The 26,636-nt window shown below is 40.4% G+C and overlaps 1 protein-coding gene across 4 annotated transcripts in view; it reads left to right on the top strand.

Moving 5' to 3' along the window:
• Nucleotides 1-26,636, top strand: part of RBMS2 (RNA binding motif single stranded interacting protein 2) — a 90,315-nt gene that overhangs the window by 55,708 nt on the left and 7,971 nt on the right. For all 4 annotated transcript variants that reach the window (XM_036865071.1, XM_036865074.1, XM_036865070.1 and 1 more), the window contains 8 exons: nucleotides 11,006-11,172; nucleotides 15,513-15,571; nucleotides 16,437-16,528; nucleotides 17,601-17,758; nucleotides 22,144-22,223; nucleotides 22,357-22,466; nucleotides 22,920-22,966; nucleotides 23,511-23,604. In XM_036865071.1, the coding sequence (XP_036720966.1) occupies nucleotides 11,006-11,172; nucleotides 15,513-15,571; nucleotides 16,437-16,528; nucleotides 17,601-17,758; nucleotides 22,144-22,223; nucleotides 22,357-22,466; nucleotides 22,920-22,966; nucleotides 23,511-23,604 (807 nt within the window). The remainder of the gene's footprint in view (nucleotides 1-11,005; nucleotides 11,173-15,512; nucleotides 15,572-16,436; nucleotides 16,529-17,600; nucleotides 17,759-22,143; nucleotides 22,224-22,356; nucleotides 22,467-22,919; nucleotides 22,967-23,510; nucleotides 23,605-26,636) is intronic.

The following is a 26,636-nucleotide window of genomic DNA, read 5'->3' on the forward strand; positions in this document are numbered from 1 at the left end:
CAAGCTCTGAAGCTCCAATGATGCCGTTATTCTTTTTCACTTTGCAACTCCTTCTCAGGCCATACGATGATCCACCAGTTAGGCTGAATAGTGGAGGGGTTGTGTAATGCAGAGTAGCACTCCATGGGCGCTCAGTTGTATCCTACCCATGTTCTCCCCAAGCAGTTGGTTGTCATGTTCAGACTTAAGCTACTTAACTTTCAAAGATCCTTTTTATGTCCTGAGAATTAAACTTTTTGCTCTATGGTTCCTGGTACATATGAGATATCGCCACACTGACAGGTACCCACAAACTGGTGGCATAGTTGGTTATTCCTTGGGATAGAGGCATGGGCTTGTGCTGCCTAAAAACACTGTGCCTAAAAGGGCTATGCCCTCCAATAGAATTGCCCATATATTTCAATTGAGGGCTCTTGCTCTAGTAAGTCTATGTAAGCACCAGTCTTATGTAGATTTTCCTCTAATTTATTTGGTTCACAATTCAAATGCCTTTGTTCCTTAAATGTTCTACTTTGACTAGACCTTACCTATTGCCAGGGAACTTAGAACTGTTTTCTTTCCAGAAGGGAGAGAAAGGATGTAGGGTCATGTAAAGGACTGCTTTACATGTTTATTCAGCTGGTTGCCTTGGTTTGGATACTGTCAGTATTAGGGTTTCCATTACTTGGTTCTGCTTAACAAAAAGTGAAGCGACATAACAGAGGGAATGTTGAAATAAAACTGAACCTCAGTTTCTAAGTTTTAGAAGGGAAATAACACATCACCTGCTCTACTTCACAAAGTTGTCTGGAAGATGAGATGAAATCATAAAGTTAAATCAACAGTTTAACTTAAGATACTGTTAAATTGTTAGACGAAAAGAATTCTGCATCAAACTGTGCCTTGAGGATTTTTGCCCAGTGAGGAGGTTCTTTATCCAATCTTATAGAAAGCAGAGTTTCTCAAGAGTTTCTGGTACATATCCTCTTGCACCTGAATCTTTAAGGTAGAATGGTTTGTTCATCGTTTAGGGTCCTAAAAGGAAACAGATGGCATACCCAAACGGAGTAATTTGAGAAAGAGGTAATAAAGGGACTATTTACAAAGGGACTTAGGGAAACCAGTGAGAGGGAGTAGAGTACCCTATGGCCAGCAATTACAGAGCCTACGTACTCTGTATCTAAAAGGGCAAAGACCTGAGAGAGATTACCAGAATCTAAGAGTAGCTGTATGGAGGGAACTATGGGCTTCAGTAGAGGTATGCAGCCAAATCACGGTATTCTGGCAGGGAAAGGAGCTAGGAAAAGAAATACTCTGGTCTCATTCTCCTCCTGCCCTTTGATATCCTACTGGTATATATCTGGTTAGCCAAACCCAACTGGAAGCCAGAGGGCAAGGGAGCCTGTTCATACACTCTATATGGTCAGCTTCCAAGGCATAAAGCAAGGTGGACAAGAGTGGCAAGTGGATCTGGAAGGGTGAATGGATTCCTGAGCAATGTGTTTGGCTGTATGCTTAACTGAGGATTCTTTACTTATTTTGACTTAGGGTTTAAAAACGTCAATTTTATACTTGAGAACTAGTTTGAGTATCACCTGGTATGAATGTAAGAACTCCCTCTGGTATTAAAGGGATGTAGAAAACAGATTGCTACTGTAGTGGTAAGAGCCATGAAAGAGAAGCGGGGAGGAGATGAGGAGCTGGAGATGGTGTCAAGTTTACTTGAGCTAAGAGGAAGTAGTAGAAGTGCTGAGAGTCAGCTTTTAAAACCAGGTATGGGGGCTTCCCTGGTGGTCCAGGGGTTAAGACCCTGAGCTCCCACTGCAGGGGGCCCCCGTTCGATCCTGGTCAGGGAACTAAGATCCTGCATACCACACCGTGTGGCCTAAATAAATAAATAAATAAATAAATAAATAAATAAAATAAAATAAAACCAGGTGTGGTGGGCAGATCCGTGGTGTGGGTTCCCTGGCTCAGGCGCTGCGTGTTCCAGAGATACCTTTCTATTTTTGTTTTGTTTTTAATGTTTTTTTTTTTTTCAGGGAAGGGGATTACAGAAAATATTCCTTTCTTACTCTGATATGATTTAATGTCTAATTCATATTTCCACTTGAATTTCAATAAGATATATTAATCTTAGGAATTTTCTATCTGGAAATGAAGTAGGGTGATGCCAACCTAGGCTGAATCCTGTGCTAGGTCATACTAGCCTGTGATAGCCTAACATCTCAAGAAGTTTTCAATGGTTGGAATGTCCTCTTCTCTCTACCCATCTCTATCAAATTTTTATAACAGCTTTATTGAGATATAATTCACATACTGTACAATTCACCCATTTAAAGTGTACAGTTCAGTGGCTTTTGTATATTCACAGAGTCCTGCATCCATTACCATACTTTTAGGACATTTTCGTTACCCACCCCCCAAAGAAACTCCGCCCACTTAGCCATCACTTCCCAGTTCTTTCATTATCCCCCTCTCCCAGCCATAGGTAATCACTAATCTACTTCCTGTTTCTAAAGACTTGCCTATTATACACATTTCATATAAATGGAATCATGTAATCGGTGATCCTTTGTGATTGCCTTCTTTCACTTAGCATATTTTCAAGGTTCATATTATAGCATGTATCTGTACTTCTTTCCTTCTTATGACTGAATAATAGGCTCATGTATGGATATACCACATTTTATGTATCCATTTATCAGTCGATAGACATTTATGTTGTTTCCACTTTGGGCTATTATAATGCTGCTGTGAAATTCGTGTACAGGTTTTGTGTGGACGTATGTTTTCAGTTCTCTTGGGTACATACCTAGGAGTGGAATTGCTGAGTCATGTGATAACTCTGTGTTTAACCATTTTAGGAACTGCCAAACTGTCTTCCAAAGCAGCTGCATCATTTTACATTCCCACCAGTAGTGTACAAGGGTTCCAATTTCTTCACAGCCTCACCAGCACTTGTTATTTTTTATTATAGCCATCAAAGTTACTTTTTTTTTTTTTATAATTTATTTTGAGGTGAGATATGTGAAGATGGTTTTTTTTTTTTATTTATTTTATTTATGGCTTTGTTGGGTCTTCGTTTCTGTGCGAGGGCTTTCTCCAGTTGCGGCAAGCAGGGGCCACTCTTCATCGCGGTGCGCGGGCCTCTCACTCTCGCGGCCTCTTCTTGTTGCGGAGCACAGGCTCCAGACACGCAGGCTCAGTAACTGTGGCTCACGGGCCCAGCCGCTCCACGGCATGTGGGATCCTCCCAGACCAGGGCTCGAACCCGCATCCCCTGCACTGGCAGGCAGATTCTCAACCACTGCGCCACCAGGGAAGCCCCCAAAGTTACTTTTGATTAAAGTCATAATCTTTTTATTACAGCCATCCTAGTGGATATGAAGTATCTCATTATGATTTTTTAAAATTTATTTATTTTATTTATTTATTTTTGGCTACATTGGGTCTTCCTTGCTGTGCACGGGCTTTCTCTAGTTGCAGTGAGCGGGGGCTACTCTTCCTTGAGGTGCGCGTGCTTCTCATTGCGGTGGCTTCTCTTTGTTGAGGAGCATGGGCTCTGGTCGTGTGGGCTTCAGTAGTTGTGGCACGCAGACTCAGTAGTTGTGGCTCGCTGGCTCTAGAGCACAGGCTCAGTAGTTGTGGCGCACGGGCTTAGTTGCTCCGCAGCATATGGGACCTTCACGGACCAGGGATCGAATCCGTGTCCCCTGCATTGGCAGACGGATTCTTAACCACTGCACCACTAGGGAAGTCCCTCTCCTTATGATTTTGATTTGCATTTCCCTATGGCTCCCTATTAAAGGTTTAATATCCTACTCATTCTTCAAGGTACAACCCAAACATCTTATTTGAGAAACTTTTCCCTCAGGAATTGTTTCTTCTTTCATGTTCTTATACCATTTCGCTTGGATCCCCATTAGCACACGTGTTTTGTTCTGCTAGTTATCTAGATTGTACGCTCTGGTTTGTGAATTACTTAATGGCTTCTTGTGAGTGTGTGTTTAAATTTATTATGACATATTTCACTTATACTCTTACTCATCTGTGAGTCCCCACTGCATCAAGCAGGGCTTGGACATACTTGCATTCAGATATTTATTGAATGATTCAAATAATGCAAAGGGTCTCATGAGTGACTATTAGGAGGTCTGTTACTTTGCAGGGAAAGTGGACTTTCTCTTATTAGGAGACATTATGACAGAACTCAGAAAATAATGTATTTTTAGACAAAAATGTTCAGAGGTGTTATATGTCCCAGAGACCACTGGCTTTAGGAACTTGTCTTGTGGATCATCAATATCCAGGTTGTAATAGGAATTTTGATGTCAGGCCACTGGATTGTGTATCTGTGAGACTTTCTTAGGCGTTTATTAAGATGATACACAATTAGCAAATCCCCTAAGTTTATTTTACTCCTTTTAGCAAATATCCATGCTTATACTCTATGCCAGGAACTTCACTGGGCACTAGACACGGGATGAAGTTTTCTCCTGCTCTGGTGACAATAAGAGTTAAGGGCTCAGGATGGGGATAACTTTGATAGTAAATGAATGGATACAGCGTTTGTGAATTTTATTAAACCAGGCAAAATGAACACTTGATCAGAGAACCTTATTTTCAGAATAAAGACAGTGTTTCAGTTACATTAGTTTTTAATTAGCAAGTAGCTCATCTGACTGGATCATTCTTTTAAAGATCTGATGAAAACTTAGTGATTGGGAAGTAGGCCTTGTATCACTTCTACCATTATGATCTCTTGCAAGAGAGCAAAAGGAAGAACGCTCTCTTGTCTCCTAGTTTCCTGTAACTCAGCAAGACAGGAAACATAAAGTTCCTTGCTACAGGAAGAGGGGAGTTTGATTTTTCTTTTTCTGGATGAAGATGAAGGAGTTATATATTTCTCTATCCCCATACTATAAGCCCTTCCCCAGATTATTATCCCAGAGATTCTTATGGGATATTTTATAGCACAGTTCTCTAACCATCCTTCAAATACCACCCCACCAATCTTTAGGAAATTAAAATCTCTTCAATATTTTATCTTAAAGGCCTCAGCCCTAGACAGTAAAAGAACAAAACATAAGGAATTGTTTTATAATCTAGACATAAGTAACTTTCTGAGGAGGTCAGAGAGAGGTAGTTCTGAAGATGGTCAGGGCCTGCTTACTGAGTAGTTATCTCGCTGCCTGCCTCATAGGCTCAAATCTCTTCATGTGCTTTCCATAAAAACATCTCTCCAAAGTTTTCCTGGATTCTTAAGAACTGCTGGGGGTGGGGGGGACTTTCCTGGTGGCGCAGTGGTTAAGAATCCGCCTGCCAGTGTAGGGAACACGGGTTTGAGCCCTGGTCCGGGAAGATCCCGCATGCTGTGGAGCAGCTAAGCCCGTGCGCCGCAATTATTGATCCTGCGCTCTAGAGCCTGCAAGCCGCAACTACTGAGCCCTCATGCCACAGCTACTGAAGCCCACACACCTAGAGCCCATGCTCTGCAACAAGAGAAGCCACCGCAATGAGAAGCCCGCACCGCAATGAAGAGTAGCCCCCGCTCACTGCAACTAGAGAAAGCCCACACGCAGCAACGAAGACCCAATGCAGCCAATAAATAAATAAATAAATATTTAAAAGAAAAAAAAAAAGAACTGCTGGGGAAGCATCAAGTCTCTGCAGACAAATAACAGCTCAACTTGGGTGAGTTATCCATATTCTGCAAAGGAAGGAGAATTTTGTCCTTTAATTATAGAAGAACTCCATTTTTTAAAAGACTCCAAATTTTAAAATAATAACTGTTACTGACAGCTTATACTTGCTGTATGCCAAACACCATGTTAAGTACTTTATGTCCATTAACTCATTTGTCCTACCTTTCTTTGCCTTCTTTCAGCTTTTATGTATGCCTGTTTACTATGCAAGGGGAGTGGCCCTTCTAGGAAACAGCCAAGTCCTCCCCATGCTGGTGTTCTCACACACCTTTTACTGATAGATTCTAGTCTCCAACCAACCTCAAATTTGGTGTTCCCTAGCGTTTGCATTCAATCAATTCGTCTTTGCAATCCAGTGTTCCCTGTTCTGCCTTGGTAACGCATTGCCCATAGGCATCTGGGTTTCACTGGAAGATCCAAAGCCAAAAAGTCCTCGCCCTGAGATTGCTTCCCACCTTCAGGGATCATAACTGAATTTACTCCATTTCCCAAAGAATTAGTGCAATACTAGAACTTTCTAAAAGCATTAATACCTCCTTTATAAGCCTATATTTCTAAGGTGGTGCGTTAACTTTTAGCTAAGAAATCAAACTTCCAGGCTCTTCCACACTAACTACCAGGCTTTTCACGCCTTCCCTGCATAGTATTTTAAAGGTATTTAAGTGTTTACTAAATGAATAAATTAACCAGTATTTATTGTAAAAGCGTTCAGCATATATCCATCAAGCAGATAACTTCAAATTCTGCAAGTCTGAATTTAACTTCTATACTTTTTCCTGACCTCCCTTCATGTCTGATATCTCCTAACTAGTCTTACCACCTCTGGTCTCCTACCCCTCTGAACCAGCTGGGATAATGCACCTAGTGTTAGCTTTCTCAAGTATATGTTATCATGTCATTTCTCAGCTTATAAACCTGTTAATGTTTCCCAGTCACTTCCAGAATTAAATCTCCTTCATGAGAAGACTCATACCTAGGGACTTCCCTAGTGGTCCAGTGGTTAAGAATCCACCTTCCAATGCAGGGGACGCAGGTTTGATTCCAGTCAGGGAGCTAAGATCCCACATGCCGCGGGGCAGCTAAGCCCCCATGCTGCAACTACTGAGCCCTTGACCTCTGGAACCCGCCCATCTAACTAGAGAGAAGCCCACACACCACTATTAGAGAAGCCCGAGTGCCGCAAGGAAGAGCCCGCGTGCTGTAACTAAGACCCGACGCAGCCAAATAAATAAATAAATATTAAAAAAAAAAGAAGACTCATACCTACCTTTTCTACTGGATAACTTTACATATTTCTTTGCTACATGATAATATACTACCATCCTTTATTTCTAAAGGCAAATTTAATACCATCCCAGGTGTCTAAGATTCTAGGCCAAATATGAGGGCCTTGTTTTAAAGAGTTCAAATCTTGCTCTTCATTTTCTAGCTTAGGCTCTGACAGAGAACCAGTGGCCTCAGAGAACCATTACAGACCAATAGGAGTCAAGAGAGACAATACTGCCCCACCCTTCTCTCACCCAGTAAGAATATCTCAATCCTCTGGACTCTCATATATACTACCCTTTTCTCTTTTACATACATGGGTAAACAAGGATCATTAGTTTACATTAGTTATTATTGTCTCTCCAAATAGTTTCTTTCGGGAAGCCAGATAAGCTTTACTTAGAGGCTTTCTTGACGTTTTTTCTTGAATTCTCTTGAAAAGAGAATATTTTTCTATTTTTTCTCTTTGGAGACTATATAGTAGTTTCAGAAGCTGTTTGGGAATAGCAAAACAAAAGTTTTGGGTTTTTTTTTTTTCTGAACTATATCTTCTAGGAATTTTTCTGGCCCTGCAGCAAGTTTATCATTGACTAAGTCATATTTTTAGATTATAGTTAAGACATTAGTGTTAAAACCAAGGTTATAACCATGGTAGTAAACCAAAAGCTTCTTTTCAATTTCTTTCTTTCCTCAATAACCCTTGTGTTCTTATTTGGACAGTCATAGCATCATTGATACTTCCTCTTAGGAATATTCTCTCACATTGGGATAGATGAACTCTAGCTGAGGCAGGTGATCTCATCTGCCAGTGCTTGGCACATGATATGATGCTGCTAGAGTTGCTTCTGCTATCATTGTTACTGTTGGCATCATCATCACCCCCAGGCCTAGGATCTCTTATTTATTTATTTATTTATTTATTTATTTAGGGGCGGGTGAGGGTGTGGCACACCATGCAGCTTGCAGTATCTTAGTTCCCAAAACCAGGGATTGAACCCAGGCCCCAGCAGTGGAAGCGCCGAGTCCTAACCACTGGACCACCAGGGAATTCCCTAGACTCTTATATTAGAAGAAGCTTGGCTTTCTCAGCTAAGGATCAATAATGGCAATTCCTTAGAGATGAGGAAAGGCATGTCTTAGTGAATGATCTCCAGTAGTGATCTTCTTATTCTGCACTCAGGAACAGCCATGATTAGAATATAGTTGATAATCTTCTTGGCCTCTACTTTATTATTATTTTTTTAAATATTTATTTATTTATTTGGCTGCTCCCAGTCTTAGTTGTGGCATGTGGGATCTTTGTTGCTGCACGCGGGATCTTCGTTGCGGCGTGTGGGATCTTTTTAGTTGCGGCATGCAGGATCTTTTCAGTTGTGACATGCGGGATCTTTAGTTGTGACGTGTGAACTCTTAGTTGCGGGATGTGGGATCTAGTTCCCTGACCGGGGATTGAACCCGGGCCCCCTGCATTGGGAGCGCAGAGTCTTAACCACTGGACCACAAGGGAAGTCCCTTCTTGCCTCCACTTTATTTATTTATTTATTTTTTTATAAATCTGTTTTGTTTTGTTTTGTTTTTTAAGTTATACAATTTTTATTTATTTATTTATTTATTTATGGCTGTGTTGGGTCTTCGTTTCTGTGCGAGGGCTTTCTCTAGTTGCGGCAAGTGGGGGCCACTCTTCATTGCGGTGCACGGGCCTTTCATTATTGAGGCCTCTCCTGTCGCGGCCTCTCTTGTTGCGGCCTCTCTTGTTGCGGAGCACAGGCTCCAGACGCGCAGGCTCAGTAATTGTGGCTCACGGGCCTAGTTGCTCCAAGGCATGTGGGATCTTCCCAGACCAGGGCTCGAACCCATGTCCCCTGCATTGGCAGGCAGATTCTCAACCACTGCGCCACCAGGGAAGCCCCTTGCCTCCACTTTAAATCAGATGATGCACTTAAAACAGTAGTGATAATGGAGGGGGCCTAGACCACTAGTATTTGATTATTATTACATATCTACTAATTTAGTGGAGATTTCAACATCATTCTTAAAGTATGTACTGCCATTTCTAGCACTGGATGTATGACTTTTGGTTTATTTGCCCTGTTTTTGTCTTGTTGTCTGAAAGTTGCTGAAAAACATGCATGTGCCCTGCCCTGCACTTGTCGACTATCACTACCACTACAGAGGAATAATTCATATTCTTCTGGTACATGGATTGTTCTATATGGAAGATCCTAGTATAAGTGCTGGCAAAGAGAGGGGGACCAGGATAGGAAATATAAAAGGTGTATCAAGAGCTACAGTAGGTCATGAGGCTTTGGGACATTCCAGAATGTGGTATTGGGTTTCTTCTTTGCTGCAGTATAGAGCTGAGGAGTGAACTGTGTATTTGCAAGTGGGTACACATTTGTGATTGTGTATAGTGACAAAAATAGGTAAATACTTTCTTCAACATATTTAGCTTGAGCAAAGATTTTTATTTTAAAGTTTGCTAAAGGTCAGAGGCATGAAATATAAGAGGCACATTTCACATTAAGATTCTTTGGGGGGAAGATTTCCCCTCTTTGATATTCATGTTTCCCTTTTTCTTCTGTTACCACTCTAATCCCTTACCACTACCACCAAAGAAGAGAGAGAGGGGGAAAACCTGGAGATGCAGCTAGTATTTTATAGGGAAGTAATTCCAAATAGATTTATACTATACAGTGCTTTAAGCCAAGGGAGAACTGGAATATGAGTATGATATAGTAAAATGCACTATATTATAGGTAATTATGCAAATTTAGAGGATTTTGAACCATATATATATATATATATATATATATATATATATATACACATACATACACTAGAAGCCTGATTAGCGCATAAGGGTATAAAATATGTCATGAAAGAATTGGATCCATGTTCCAGTCAACCTGGTAGTTTTTCTCTAACAGAAGTACCCCCCCAAAATGTAGCAGAGTCTGGTTGCCTGTCCTGGTATCAGTAGTGAAAAATTAGAGATGTTTCACCCCAAATGCTGGATTTCCTTAACCATACTTTATCTATTATTCATTCATATTTAAACTTTTAACAACTTGTAAATAACTTACGACTAAACCCCTATCAGCATAGTAACAAATTTCATTTTTTACTACCTGGCATGGTAATTAATATTTCATTTTGTTTGTCTAATCTTATAATAATTTTCAAGCTCCTGCAGGTATCTTGCAGTCTCATATTCTACAGTTTTATGAATAATCTGTGTTCAACTTTTCTATACCTTCATCATTTAATAAATTTTTATTCCTCTGTGATTTTTGAATGGAACCTAGATTTTATTAGTCTTGTCTCATTAAACAGTTTACTTAAGAGGCATACATTAATTGTGTCTCCAGCATCTGTATGATAAAAACATTCCTCTATAACAAAGTACCTTTTTTCAAAACCTTTAACAAGCTTATTTTGGCCTCTCATTTTCCCTGAAAGTTAGGTAGGACAGTTAAATATTTTCTTATTTTATGGCAGAGAGGAATTCCTTTAGGTTTCTTTTTTAACTGTCTCTTAAAAAAATAATCGATTAATTAATTAATCAATCGATTAATTAATTAATCAATCGATTAATTAAGGGCTGCATTGGGTCTTGGTTGCTGCGCACGGGCTTTTCTCTAGTTGCGGTGAGCGGGGGCTACTCTTCATTGCAGTGCGCAGCCTTCTCATTGCGGTGGCTTCGCTTGTTGCAGAGCACGGGCTGTAGGCGCATGGGCTTCAGTAGTTGTGGCACGCGGGCTCAGTGGTTGTGGCTCGCGGGCTCCAGAGCTCAGGCTCAGTAGTTGTGGTGCACAGGCTTTTGCTCCTCAGCATGTGGGATCTTCCCAGACCAGGGCTCGAACCTGTGTCTCCTACATTGGCAGGCGGATTCTTAACCACTGCGCCACCAGGGAAGCCCTTTTAACTCTTTTGATGACTTCATTGCTGTTAAAGTTTGGAATCATTCTTTCCAAGGGGCCAAGATCTTCCTCACTCTTCAGCATCTAAAGGTATAATTCTTCTGACCTTTTGTTCTTCATGTCTCCCTGCAGACATATGTGTCATTGTCTCAGCCAATGGCACCACCTAGTCCAAGCAACAGTACCCCTAACAGCAGCAGTGGGAGCACTGTAAATGACCAGCTGAGTAAAACCAACCTCTACATCCGGGGATTGCAGCCAAGCACTACTGACCAGGACCTAGTCAAGTTGTGTCAGTCGTAAGTTGGGGTACATAGGGGTAGGTTTCTAGGGACAGTACAGATTTGGTGATACTGGCTTCTTACCAGATGCTCTTATCCTGAAATGCAATATTATCAATATTTTGCTTCTACCCCTATAGTTGCAAGGTTTCTCAGCAGCCCCTCTTAGAGAAATTCTACCTACTACCAATATATAAAACTTTTATGTGTTTCTCTGAGGAAAGCTGGATAGGGCTGACCTTTGAAGCCTAGTTAGTATATGACTTTGTTTCCAGCATGTACCCAGAACTGATGGTCTTAGTGGAAAGATTCCTATCCTTACACCTTGAATAGAAATGCTCAGTATCTCTAAAGATATTGATTAGAAGATAGTGAGAACCAGCAATAGGGATAGAAGAAAGTGGGACTAGCCAATTGAATTATACACTTAGGAGAGTTTCTGCTGCTAGAGTTATTCTCAGTGACCCAGAGGAGCCCACAAATTAGTGGATAAAGAAGAAGATGGAGAAAGAGTTGTCACTTGGCATCTACCCCCTAAAGATCTTTGGGGTTTCTTCAGCATAGATTTGAGTCATGAGGTGGAGACAACTACCGTGGAATTAGCCCAATTAGGAAAGCTGGAAAAATTGCAGGAATGCAGAGATGCCAGCTCAGTTCCATTTGGCAGAAATATATGTGTTTCAAATCATTTATATGGGGGACTGATTAGAGGCAGAAGTCCGGTGGGATGGGAGTATTAATGGGGAAGGGGAAATTGAGTTTAGAAAGAAATAAAAATAGGAACCTTAGTCTTTGTAAATTTACCATCTTTTAAAACTTAATTGAAGTATAACAAGCATACAGAAAAGTGCACAAATCAGAAGTGTTTATAGAACAGTGAATTTTCACAAGGTGAACACATCCTTGTAACCAGATCAAGAAATAGAACATTACCAGCTCTTCAGAAGCCCACCTCCCAGTGACAGTCTCTCCTCCACCGCCAAAGGTGTCTACTGTTTGGCTTCTAAACGATTGATGTGGCTTGTTTGAACTTCATATAAATATAATGATATAGCACATACCGTTTTACGTCTGGTTTCTTTTGTTCAATGTTGTTTGTGAGATTCATCAGCATCGTTGCATATAGCAAAAATTTGTTCATTCTTACTGCTTTATAGAATTCCATCATAGGAATATACCATAGTTTATTTACCTGTTCTACTGTTGCTGGACATTTGAGTTGTTTCCAGTATGTGACTATTATGGATACGGATAGTGCTGCTGTGAACTTGTACATGTCTTTTGGTGCATGTGTATAAGTATATACATTTATGTTGGGTACATACCTAGGAGTAAAATTGCTAAATCATAGGATATACATTTGTTCAGCTTTTGTAGATACTAGTAAACAGTTTTCTAAAGTGGTCAAACTAACTCAGACTCCCATAACAGTATAAGTATGTGGCAGCTGTTCCAAATCCTGAAGAGGCAAACGTTCTCCCCTCAAAATGTCGTTGTATGAGGCTCAGAGGTACTCTATAAATCCCTTACTCTACTGAGGTAGTGGTTTTTGGAAGTTTGCTAGCACCAGGCTGCACAAAATCAGTTTCTAAAGGCTAGATGTGTGTATAAAACCTGAATCTGTTACCTCGGCTTACCTTGCTAGAAGGGTATTTAAATGGAACTTAGGGAACTTAGTCTAGGACTAGTAATTTTTTTGAGGGAATGGGAAATGGCAAAAATGTTGGTTTATGAGGGAAAAGAGTATCATATCAATCTAGTTCCTTGATTTCTGCACCCTGTATTTCTTGTACTAAATATAATGTGCTGCAAAAATCAATCCTCTCACTCCACAAGACAGAGAAAAAACTCAATTCTACTTCACTATACTTTTAGACTTTCATTTTGCCCTTCCCAATAGTTGCCTTACCTTCTGCTGTGTCTGAAGGGATGAGAATAGTCAGGGTCAGCATGTACAGTAAGATGGAAGTAAGGAGCCCAGTAGGGGACCATAGAGAAGTGGGAATGAGGAAGGGAAAGAATAGGTGCTAGATGAGTTATGATGAAAGGGAAGCTGTGAAGAGCTGGTGGGTGGAATCCTCATGGGTGTGTGAGCTGGGAGGGACACCTTTCTGTGAAGGGTGTTTCCCATGCATAGGACTTCCTGCCTTTGTCCCAGTTATCTCTCTAGGTTGTACGGGAAGTAAATGTTGCTGGATCCTAAGCCCTTGTGGACAGGAAGGAGAGGCGTGGAGTCTGGAACTGAAACTCCTGGTTCTCTTGGAGGGGCTCCTTCGGAGGAGGAAGCTGCACGATCCAGCTGTTGCCAGCTGAAGTGGAAATTCTGAGCTCAAAGTCTCAGGCTGCTCAGACCACAGCAGGCTCCACCCTGGGGCCTCGATAGGGATAGCAGCGTGTGTGTCCTCAGGCTTACAGTCTCTTGCATCCCTTCCCTTCCTAAATTTGGGAAAGAATCCAAGTATGTAGCCCTGAAGGGTTAGGTTCACCACATCCATTCTAGCCTCCAGGGCATCGCTTGGCTTATTCTGTCTAATCCAGTGGGTCACAGAGCTCCACTAAAACAGTCAGTGAGAGGCTGCCAAGGAGCAAAACAAATACATCAATCATCGTATGTTCTTTAGGGATGGGATGAGAGGAAAAGTAGAAAAAAATGCTTGTTTCAGGTATTAATCTCAAATTCAGTCCCTGCCAACTGTTTTCAGTTAAATTTTATACTTCTGACTTTGTTAGTGCTTTCTGTTCTGTCTCTCTAATATTCTCACCCTCCTCGAGTGGAATGTAGAGACTTCTTTCTAGTAGAACACTTCTAACATAATCCCTGACCTGTGATAGATACTCCACTGCTCAAGTTTGGGGAACTCCACATGACTCTGCTGCCAAAGTATAATTTTCAGAAAGTTGAAAAACATAACTCTCCTACAGATATAGGTGAACGCATGCCAAATATTTATTTTACTCATTAGTGAGGGAACTAGCAGGATGGTAAAATGGGTTCAAAGAGCATTTGAGGGACTGAGTATTGATAGGTATTGAAGAAAGAATGTTGGAATAAGATTACTAGGTTATAGAGAAAACTGGTTCATACCCTATAGGACAGTAAAACAGTAACCTTTGGGATCATCTTTTCTAATGGACATAAATTATTTGTATTTCTACTAGATAAAAATCTACAAATTAATATGTATCTTCACAAAATCTGGGCGCACATCAGTAATAAATAGTAACTGAAACAAAGAAATATCTCCCTAGATAACAGAATGTACCTTGAATGGGCCTTGTAGACAGTGTTCCAGAATGACATTGAAAGAATGCGCAATCCTCATTTTGCCTTATCGTCAAGTTTTGGATAATTTTCTTAACACAGCTGTTGCATTTGCTTTTATGCCCACTCCCCTCCCTAATACACTGAAATCTTGACAATAAGAAATAGAAGTCAGGGAATTCCTTGGCAGTCCAGTGGTCAGGACTTGGTGCTCTCACTGCTGGGGCCCTGGGTTTGATCCCTGGTTGGGGAACTAAAATCTCATAAGCTGCGAGGTGCAGCCAAAAAACAAAAGAAAAAGAAATAGAAGTCTTAGAGATTAAAGCAGGAAAGAGCCATTTGGTTAAATGTTGAGGTCCCATGAATATAATAATAATATAATATAATATATAATAATAATAGCAGTTAAGAGTGTTCAGGTGCTTACCATTTGATAGACATTAGTGCTTTATATTCATGAACTCATTTCATATTTCCAACAATCTTATCTCCATTTTACAGATGGTGAGACTGAGGCACAGAAAGGTTAAATGACTTGTCCAAGATCACACATAGCTATAAAGTGGCAGAACCAGGATTTGAACAAAAGCAGTTTGGCTCAAGTTGACCTTCAGTCAGGGGGCCAATAGAAGGGTGAAGAGTGGGGTGTCAGAGAAGAGAAACAGTTTTTCATAGGAGGAATGGTGTTTGTTCAAAGGAAGATAAATAACGTCAAGGATTATTTTTAGTCCTCAAGGAATTCTAGCCAGAGCTCTGGCCTTACACACTGCTATGTGGACACCACCAAGCTTCTTTCCCAAAAAAAGACAGTAGTCTTTTTCTAACTAGTATCTGAGTCTTATTTGGGGAAGAAGAGAGAAATGTGTTGATAGTGTAGGGACTGCAGTTACCTTATTTCTTGTAGGTACCTTTGGGGAATAGGTTTATATGATAAGTGTGACGTTTTAAATTCATTTCTTCTTTATTCTAAGGTTTGAGTAGGGACAGTTTTCCTAGTGGGAGTGAAGACAGCATGGATTCATCTAGATGTCTCAATCTCTGTCCTAGTCTAAATCCCTGTCCCCAGATTATCACTTTACATTTTCTTCTCCCTTAGATATGGCAAGATTGTCTCCACTAAGGCCATACTGGACAAGACCACAAACAAATGCAAAGGTAAGGGAACAGCTGTTCTTGGTGGTGGAGAACAGCTGTTCTTGGTGGTGGAGAACAGCTGTAAGTGAGGCCATCCCTTGCCTTTGCCCTTTATTGCTGCAAGTGCCTGGTTTCTAGTGTCAGGAAGGAGTCTTCAGGGTTTTCAGGCTTAAAAGACTAGTAGGTATTTAGATTCTTTGTGACCAGATAGCTAGAGCTGAAAATGCTGTTTTGAGGACCCAAGGCTAGAAGCCTGCACAGAGTGCCTTTGAGTCTCCTGGGCCTACTTTGGGTGTCATGTTTCCCTGGATTGGATGGTAGATATTCGTAGGTGAGTTTATTTCTGCTTAGCAAAGCATTGTAAATGCCTTTTGTTTGTGGAGGTGGGTTGGGTTTGTTGGGGTTTTGAGCAATTCTAGGTGGGGATGGAAGAGTGGAAGGAGGGGAAAGGGCTGTACATTGGGGTGAGGAGGGGCTTCTTCCAGCAGGTGGCTGATTATCTGCTGTGGAGAGGCTGTATTTCCTACATGCCTAGCATTTCTGGGGGTGTGCCTAGAAAAGAGAAGGGGGTTCTTTTTGAAATAGAGGGGGGCTGTGAATTATTAGAGGAGCCTAATTCTTGAAACCTAGGATTTCTTAGGGGAGAGGGAGGAAGGCAAGGATACCATAAAGACCTCGTTGCCCTTGGCATTCTCAGCTATAAAGTAGACCAAATCTCACAGGGTTTGAGGAGCACGTGGATAACCACCTGAAACCTCTTCATTTCTCTTCCTCCCTACCACTTCTGTTGCGTGGATCGTAACTCCTCCTCTGTTTCCTGAAAAGCCTGGGCCTCCTACCTCCCTCACACCCCCCACCTCCCAGTGATGCTGTTTCCCTGTTCCAGGCTATGGCTTTGTGGACTTTGACAGTCCTTCAGCAGCACAGAAAGCTGTAACAGCACTGAAAGCCAGTGGTGTGCAAGCACAGATGGCAAAGGTAAGGGTACTACCCCGTGTCTATTCCTCTGAGGGGTTGTAGTTAGCACCAAAGGCTTCCAGAGGTTTAAGAGCCATGCGGTTGATGGGCAAGGGCTATCTGCAGTGTTTTTTTTTGTTTTGTTTTATTTATTTATTTATTTATGGCTGCGTTGGGTCTTCATTGCTGTGCGGGCTTTCTCTAGTTGTGTTGAGCGGGGGCTACTGTTTGTTGCGGTGCATGAGCTACTCATTTCAGTGGCTTCTCTTGTTGCGGAGCACGGGCTCTAGGCGCGCGGGCTTCAGTAGTTGTGGCTTGCGGGCCCTAGAGCACAGGTTCAGTAGTTGTGGCACACGAGCTTAGTTGCTCTGTGGCATGTGGGATCTTCCCGCAACAGGGCTGGAACCCGTGTCCCCTGCATTGGCAGGCGGATTCTTAACCACTGCGCCACCAGGGAGGCCCTCTCCCGCCTCTTCTTTCTAGAGAAAAGCCCTCTGACATTAGAGTGACTTTAGACTTCCTATGAGACTAGAACTTTCAGGGCTCCATGGTGACCCAGTGAGCTATACATCTGGCTCTTAGTGCAACCCCCAGCACACTGGCTTCCCTTTTCCCTTCTCTCCTCCTCCTGCTTTCCCTCCATCAGGGAGTGTACAGGCATTCCTACTAAGAGGAGTCTGCTGTGGCTGGAAGAGCGGAGTGGGGGGATTACCCAGAACAATCAAGCCCGGGAAGCAAAGGCAGTCCAAGAGAATCCAGCCTCTGGGACAGGCTGTTGGGCTGTTGGATAGGAGAGAAGAGCGCTGCTCTGCCTAGTTCTTAAAGAGACAGCCAAAAACTTCATTGATGGCTTGTATTGTGGGCTTGTACAGTAATAGAAATATTAAATCTATGGGGTTTTTTGGCCCGGACTCAATATATAACCCATGACCCATGATAGTGGGACTAGGTGTTACAAATCGTTAAGATTTGCTTTGTTTATGTGCATGCCTTCCTGCTCTCTCTTTTCTGAGATGTCATTTTGTGGCTGCCCACTGAGGGTGGGAGAGGGTTAAGAGATATGAAATTCATTTTTTCACTTTTATTTCCATAGCAACAGGAGCAGGACCCCACTAATTTATACATCTCAAACCTCCCACTGTCAATGGATGAGCAAGAACTGGAGGGAATGCTGAAGCCCTTTGGCCAGGTTATTTCCACTAGAATCCTTCGAGACACCAGTGGGACCAGCAGAGGGGTTGGCTTTGCAAGGTGAGGGATGCCAAGAATGGGAAATGATGAGGTTAATAAGGAATGTCGCTTAGGAGATCACCAAAAAGTCTGTGCCCTGCTCCCCCCAGGACCAAACTATTAGTCGAAAGTACTTGCAGTAAATCAAAAGTTCATTTAATTTTAGGTCACAATACTCACAAACCTATTTTCTCCCAAATCTTTATCCTTTCCCCATTACTTTCTGCTATTCTAGCCTTTGTTCCTTTGATTCAGACCTAACCAGAATAAAATAATTCCATATCTTCTTATAGTTTACTGAGTATTTCTCATCCTGTTATCTCTTAATCTGTGAAATAAATATTAATTCTCCATTTTATAGAAAAGGAAACCAAAATTCCCAGTATGAACTGATTTGCCCAAGGTCTCACAGGAGCAGAGCCCTTATCCTTCTGGCTTCAGGATCAGCAGGATGAAATGGAAGATTTGGTCTACCTTTTCAGATCTGTTGAGAGTCTTAGATTCTAGAACCAGCTCTGCGACTAACTGCGCATGTGATATCAGATCTTTATGAGCCTTGGTTTACTCTGAAGTAGAGATTTAGATGAGTGATTTTCTTAAGGTGTTCCCTAGAGCTGCAGAGTTTTTCAGGGTACCTTCTTCTGAGCTTAGGGTCACTATTGTAGGGCTTCAGCCTCTTCTAGCCCACTTAGGAAATGGTTCTGCTTTTATTTAAGATTTTGCTTGAAAGGAGATTCTGTTGCCTTTCTAAAAAAGTTTGAAAAGTATTGGAGTAAGTGATCTAAAAGTCCCTTTTTCTTTTATAATATCTTCTCTGGTCCAAGAACATTCCTTTACTCTATAGAGTGTTTTAGACCTTGAGAACAAGGAATAGGACCTTTTCCCTAGCCAATTCAATCTTGGTGGCACCACCTGCTGGCAATCCCAAGTATAACTAAAGGGGAGTTTCTAAGGTTTGTGATCATCAAACTTTTTTGCTCCATACTCTCTTAAAGCAAAAGCTCCAGTTCATGGCACCTTAGTTGTCTCGATAATTTTTTAGCCCTAGACAAAAGAAATACTTAACAATTCAATTTATTAAGTAATTAAATGGTCTAGACAATTCAAAAAGTGTTTAATAAATATCTTAACAACTTTGTAGTTATTTGAAAAATACATTGAAAGAGAAAATATTTTAATTTCACTCTTAAATAACTATACTTTCTAGTGAATGTGTGCCTGTTGGACACTACACAACTTCTCAAACCTTGGAATCAGATTGGACAGTTACACCCTCATTTCCTGTTACACATTAGTTTTCTTATGGTACTTGCTTTTGTCATAGCAACCACTGAAAAACCAGCTTTGCAAAAATATGTTATCTAAAGGATTGTAGGGTGATCTAATGTTGAAATGATGAACTGTTTAGAGTTAGTCATCTTTACAGTAGATATCCAATAGGTATTGCTGTATTTTCTTCAGAAAGTTAAAATATCCCTTGTTGTGCCTCTGTGAGCTCATCACAATGGCCCACGGTGCCTCAAAGCCCAGTTTGGGAAATATGGCTTTGAAAACTTAAAATTTAACTATGAAATCTCTTGTGTGTTTCTACATTAATACCTACAGATTTTCTTCATACATTTAGATTCTTGCAAAGTATAATTTCCAGCAATTTATAAATATTGACATTTTAAATAAAACTATCATATCATTTAAAAATGTATCTAAATGAGATCTAAATGTCATAGCAATTTGATACACAAAATCATTTTAAAAATACCTAGGGCATTTTTTTTAAAGTCATAACTCTTACATCATTCTTTTTTTTTTTTTTTTTTTTTAATTTTTTTTATTTATTTATTTATTTATTTATTTATTTTTAATTTATGGCTATGTTGGGTCTTCGTTTCTGTGCGAGGGCTTTCTCTAGTTGTGGCAAGTGGGAGCCACTCTTCATCGCTGTGCGCGGGCCTCTCACTATCGCGGCCTCTCTTGTTGTGGAGCACAGGCTCCAGACACGCAGGCTCAGTAATTGTGGCTCACGGGCCCAGCTGCTCCGCGGCATGTGGGATCTTCCCAGACCAGGGCTCGAACTCGTGTCCCCTGCATTAGCAGGCAGATTCTCAACCACTGCGCCACCAGGGAAGCCCTACATCATTCTTATAGTGTTCTTTTTTTCTTCTTGACCTTGTATTTCCATTGTATTTCCCTACAGAATTGTATTCTAGTGTAAAATACTTTTATAGTTGAAAGTCTTTGTATGGATCATTCTGTTTTACTTCTCTGCAACGAAAATATGTATATAAATTTTTTTTCCTGTGGCCCTGAGTCTATATGCATTAATCCATAAGAAAATTATCTTTATAATTAGTTCACAGTTGCCCCAAACAACATAAATATATTAAAATGTTGATACAAAATTATTTCATATAAAGTAAATTTTATTGGAAATGCTCCTTTTAGATTTATATAATTAGATCATGTAGCCATCAGTGAATATTGTTTATTGCTGTAACAAGACAGGGTTTAGTACCAGTTCTGTTCCTGTGTTTTGTTTTCATGGTGAGGAACCTTGTTCACATAAATAAGTAAATGGGAATGGAAAGAGTTTTGCTAAAATAGGAATTCTTTGAATTCCTTCTGAATTATATGCCAAGACCAGGGTGATCTATCATCCAAAATGACTTTTTTAGGTGTCAGTTGACAACTTGTTGAGTCCTCTAGCTTGTGGGAAGGAAGAATTGGAAACATCTGACTTAACAAAAAGATATGTAACTTAGTCCTCCATGCCTTGTGTTGAGCTTTGGGATGAGTTCGAAGTATATTGAGAAGAGCGGTTGTAAGACGGGACTTTAGCCTTGATCATTAGTGATCACAAGCTCTCCCTCAGGCACATCAGTTTTAGGAAAGAGTTTATGAGGAAGTTGAGGTCCTGAAAGTGATTCTCTTAAAACCCTCCATGCCTGCTCACCCTTTTGAAAGACTAAGGAGTAGGAGTAACCCAACTCAACACTTCTTGCTCTAGGACACCTAAGGTTCTTTTCTCTAAAAGTTTCCATTTGAAGCCTTTTTTTAGTAACTGCCTTCATAGGAATGGTTCATATCTTTAGTGGTTATTGGCATAGAAAATATACTGAGACTTACTTTAAATATGGAAAGAGGGGAAGATACTGTACCCTGTGTTATATAGATCTTTATCATTTTAGAACACATTTATATGCATTATCTCATTTGATCTATACAGCCCTGTGTAATAAGGTAGATGGAGATTTGAAGCAGAAATGAGGAATGAGTCCGAAGGGTTTTCGTGCATTTTCTAACTCACAGAGCCTTTGAGCGGTGAACGGGTGCCGGAATCTAGATTTTCTGATTTCTTACTCAGTCCTCTTTCCCCAAAAAGACACTTTAACTCAGTAGTTCCTAACATTGTTTTTTCTATCACTCTGGACCATAAACCCTGTCTTAATACTCTTTCCTCCCACAGACTCATGAAATCTTTTTTTTCTCCCATTTTTTTAAAAAAATTGAAGTATAGTTGAATTACAATATTGTGTTAGTTTCTGGTATACAGCAAAGTGATTTATATATATATCCTTTTTCATATATATGTATACATATGTGTTTATATGTATATATAGATAATATATGTATACATATACATATATATTTATTCTTTTTCATATTCTTTTCCATTATAATTTATTACAGGATATTGAATATAGTTCCCTGTGCTATACAGTAGGACATTGTTGTTTATCTGTATTATATATATTAGTTTGTATCTGCTTACCCCAAACTCCTAATTTATCCCTCCCCGCCCCGACTCATGAAATCTTAATGATGATATCAGTAGCTATTTAGACCTTGATAATTATAACCAGAAGCAAAAAAATAAATATTGACAAATTCTTAGCTTGCACAGTTTTATCAAAGTGAGGGAAGAGGGGAACCCCTGGTGGTCCAGTGGTTAGGACTCGGCACTTTCACTGCTGTGGTCTGGGTTCAGTCCCTGGTTGGGGAAGTAAGATTCCACAAGCTGCACAGCGTGGCAAAAAAAAAAAAGTGAGGGAACAATTTCCATTAGGAATTTTGTAATAAAAAATAATGGTAACAGCCATTGTATTCTTATTTAGGGACCCAGACACAATACTAGGCCCATCTATCAGTGTCTTCTTTGGAATATTCATGGTTTGAAGACCTCCATTATTCCTTTCAGGACCCCTACAGGAGCCAGTTGAGAAAACCTTCATTAGAAGCTGGGGTTGCCTCTTTAAGATACCTTGACTTTGTGTGGAGGAAACTCTGTATTTCTGTAGTGACAACTTTTGGAGCATTTGTGGGGCTGGGAACTTAGAGCTTTCTCTTCGAATATAAGGAGAGTACAGATCCTGGAGAAGGTAGACCCTAACTCCTCTTGTGCTCCTTAGGATGGAGTCCACAGAGAAGTGTGAAGCCATCATCACCCACTTTAATGGAAAATATATTAAGACACCCCCTGGAGTACCAGGTGAGGCATCTGGGAATCAGGCTGAGAGGGCCACAGGTTATGACTTCCTGTGAAGATTCTGGAGGATTTTTGCATGTGTGAGTGGACTAAGTGAGGTGGGACTCAGCTGCCTGTCTGCTTTCTCTCTTGGCAGCCCCATCTGATCCCTTGCTTTGCAAGTTTGCTGATGGGGGTCCAAAGAAACGACAGAACCAAGGAAAATTTGTGCAAAATGGACGGGCCTGGCCAAGGAATGGAGACATGGTAAGAGGCCCTCTAGGAGACAGGAATACTAAGGACATTAAAATGTAATGGATGGGGCTTCCCTGGTGGTCCAGTGGTTGGGACTCCATGCTTCCACTGCAGGGGGCACGGGTTCTATCCCTGGTTGGGGAACTAAGATCCTGCATGCCGAGCAAAGCGGCCAAAAAAAAAAAAAGTGGAATGGAAATTTCCATGGCCTGATTTCTGTGGTAAACTTGAGAGCTACAGTATGTAACAGAGATGCTGGCTGCTTAACATGCTCTTCAGTGTGGATCTTGAATGGAATTTTGCATCCTGCACAACCAGAAAAACCCTGGAACAGTTGTAGTGGGATTAGTTCAGACTTCGTTTTTAATCAGTTGAACCAAATAGATCCTCAGCCTTGAAATTCTGAGCTTGTTCCTGTTCTCACCTAAGGGCTCACAATGTGCATGCTGTGTTCTTTCTTTATAGGGTGGTATGGCCTTGACCTATGACCCCACCACAGCTCTTCAGAATGGGTAAGGGTGTTTTCTATAAACAGGCCACCTGAAAATGACAACGGCCTGTGTCCAGGCACTCGGATGTTTCATCTTGATATTTAAAGAGTAGTCAGTGGTGGGACTTCCCTGGTGGTGCAGTGGTTAAGAATCCGCCTGCCAATTCAGGGGACACAGGTTCGATCCCTGGTCCGGGAAGACCCCATATGCTGCGGAGCAACTAAGCCCATGCGCCACAACTACTGAGCCTGCGCTCTACAGCCCGCGAGCCACAACTGCTGAGTCTGCGTGCCACAACTACTGAAGCGCACATGACCAGACCCATGCTCCACAACAAAGAGAAGCCACCGCAATGAGAAGCCCATGCACCGCAACAAAGAGTAGCCCCTGCTTGCAGCAACTAGAGCCCACGCGCAGCAACGAAGACCCAACGCAGCCAAAAATTAAATAAATAAATTTATTTTTTAAAAAAAGAGTAGTTAGTGGGAAGTGGCTGTGTCTATCAGTGGGGGCCCTTGCCTTGTAGTTTCCTGTGACTCCTTACTGATGATGTCCCTTCCTACAGGTTTTACCCAGCTCCTTATAACATCACCCCCAACAGGATGCTTGCTCAGTCTGCACTGTCCCCGTATCTTCCATCTCCTGTGTCTTCATATCAGGTATGTTGTCTTCATATCAGGTGTGTTCATGCCCAGAAAATGGTGTGGTGTTTTTCCCTACCATTGTGTTTTAGGCTGGGAACTACTTGTTGTTCTTTTGTTTTTTCCTTTATACATACTATACACAAATAGTGTTACATAAAAGCATAACACGTGATCACACTACATGTATATAGACTGTTGTAGAAGCATCCTTTTACTCTCTGTCCACCACTCCCACAAGCAAACCCATGTTAATTTCCTACTAGTTTCCATATTTTTTGTTATCTGCATATACACGTAAGTATAGGGTTTTGGAAGTCATTGTTTATGTTACAAAAATTTGCCATATTAAATATATTTTTTACACTTTACTCTTCTCATTTAAACCAGTGATTCTCAAAGTGTGGTCCCTGGACCAGCAGTATCAGCACTACCTGGGGATTTTTAGAAACAAGTTCTTGGACTCCACCCCAGATTCGCGGGAACTCTGGGGATGGGTCCTACCAATCTGAGTTTTAACAAGCCCTCCAGGTAGTTCTTATGCAGCTCTGTTCTAATTATTTCCTTTTTAATAGTAACATATTTTATGCTGCACATATACCAGAATTCTTCCACTATACCCCAGTGAAAGGCATTCTTTGGATTTCAGTTTTTATTTGGTGCAAATAATGTTCTAGTCAACAGCCTTTTGCCTATATCCTCACATATGAGTGCTTTTGTTTCTGGGGGCTAGAGTCTGAGGGGTGAGGTTGTTAGGTTGAGTAATACACGGACTTTCAGTTTTATAAATGTTTCCAGATTGCTTTCCACAAAGACTGTGCCAATTCACATTCCACTGGCAACATATGAGAGTACCCATTTCCCTCCAGCCAGAGGTGACATTGCTCTTTTAAAATTTTTTCTATCTTGATAGATGTAAAGTACATTGTTACTTTAATTTGCACTTCCCTGACTGCAGCTGAGTTTAAGCATTTTTTTGGTCATGTTTTTATTTGCTCTTCATATGCTTGGCCCATTTTCCTGTTTGATTATTTGTTCTTTTCCCATCAGCTTATAAAAACTATCAATATTATTGGGACTTCCCTGGTGGTCCAGTGGTTAAGATGCTGCACTCCCAAAGCAGGGGGCATGGGTTTGATCCCGGGTCGGGGAACTAAGATCCCACATGCCACATGGGGCAGCCAAAAAAAAAAAACAAAACAAAAAACCTGTCAATATTACAAGTAGTAATCTTCTGAATGTTATCTTTGTTACAAGGTTTTTTTTCCAAATTTAATTGTTTTCCGTTGACTTTATGGTCCTCAAACTTCAGCTGTGCATCAGAATCACTTATTAAACCTAGGTTACTGGGCACCACAGCAAGAATTTCTGATTCAGCAAGTCTAGGGTGAGAGGCAAGAACGTGTGTTTCTAACAAGTTCCCAGATGCTGCTGCTGCTGCTGCAGGGACCGTACACTGGGAATCGCTAGTTTTTGCCATACAGAAGTTTAAAATTTGTGTATAGTTAAATATGTCTGCTCTTTTACTTACAGCTTTTGAATTTCTTGTCTTAATTTAAAAGGTCTTCCCAGTCCCTATATTGTACATATGGTCCCCAAGATGTATTTCATTGTTTTACATTTAAATGTATAATAACCAGGAATTTATTTTTGTATATGACATAAGATAGGGGTTCTATTGTATTTCCTTCAAAATGTTCACCAGTTATCCTAGCACCAAATTATTAAATAATCCATCCTTTTCCCACTGAATTGAAATGCCACCTTTGTCATATAGTAAACACTGGAATCTTTTTCTGTATCCTTTATTCTCTTCCAGTGATCATTGTGTCTGTTCCTATTTCAATAATGTATTGATTTGATTACAGTGGCTTTCATAGTATGTTCTAATATTTGATAAGACAAAACCTTCTCCACTCTCATACTTTTCTTTGCTGTGTTTTGGCATTTATTCTTCTGTATAAGTTTATGATCATTTTATCTAATTTTTAAAAATCTGTGAGGGAGGATTTTAATTGGAATTACATTAGATCTATATATTAAAGAGAATTGACTTCTTAAAAAGTACTAAGTCTTTTCATCTAAAATATGGTATTTCTTTTCATGTTCTCAAATTTTTATATCCTTCAATAAGATCTTAGTTTTATTTATGTAGGTCTTATGTTTTTCTTGTTAAATATACTTCTAAGTGTTCTGTAATTTTTATAAGCATTTCTAGATGCTTATTGATACACTGAGAAGTTACTGATTTATGTTTGTCTATCTTGTATACCGCTCACTTACCAAATCCTCTTATTACTACTAGTTTTTTCTTTTTTACTTAAATCTCTTAGGTTTTCTAGGTATACAGTTATATCATTGATGCAAAATAATAGTTCTCTCCTCCTTTTCAATTTTATGCCAACTGTGTTCTTATCTAATTGTATTTATTTGACCCCACTACCTAATTAATAGGTTACTATAATTGCAATGGTTTTAATATGTCTCTGTTTGGGTTAAGGTTTGCAGATAGTTTTTGGTAATAGCCTTTAATATATGTAAGTAGTTTCTTTCTAGTCTCTATTTTACTTTGTGGTATTTTTAAAAATTTATTTTCTGGTCACACCTCGGGGCTTGTGTGATCTTAGCTCCCCGATCAGGGATTGAACCCGGGCCGCGGCAGTGAAAGCGCTGAGTCATAACCACTGGACCACCAGGGAATTCCCTATTTTGTGATTTTTTTAAAAAGTAAATGGCTGCTGAATTTTCTAAAATGTCTTTTCAGCATCTAATATTACACTATGGCTTTCTTTCTTCAATTTTGACTTATGTTTGTAGAGCTTCTGATCTTGAACAATCCTTATATTTGTGGAATAAACCTACTTGTTTATCAAGATGCATTTCTAGCTTCTTGTTGCTTTTTTTAATTTTAAAATTCAGATATAATTTACAGACGATAAAATTCATCCTCTTAAAGTGTACAAGTCAGTATTTTTTAGTATATTTATAGAATTATGCAACTGTCCCCACTATCTAATTCCAGAACACTTTCATCACCTCAGAAAGAAACT

Source organism: Balaenoptera musculus, chromosome 10, assembly GCF_009873245.2.
Source record: "Balaenoptera musculus isolate JJ_BM4_2016_0621 chromosome 10, mBalMus1.pri.v3, whole genome shotgun sequence".
NCBI lineage: Eukaryota > Metazoa > Chordata > Mammalia > Artiodactyla > Balaenopteridae > Balaenoptera > Balaenoptera musculus.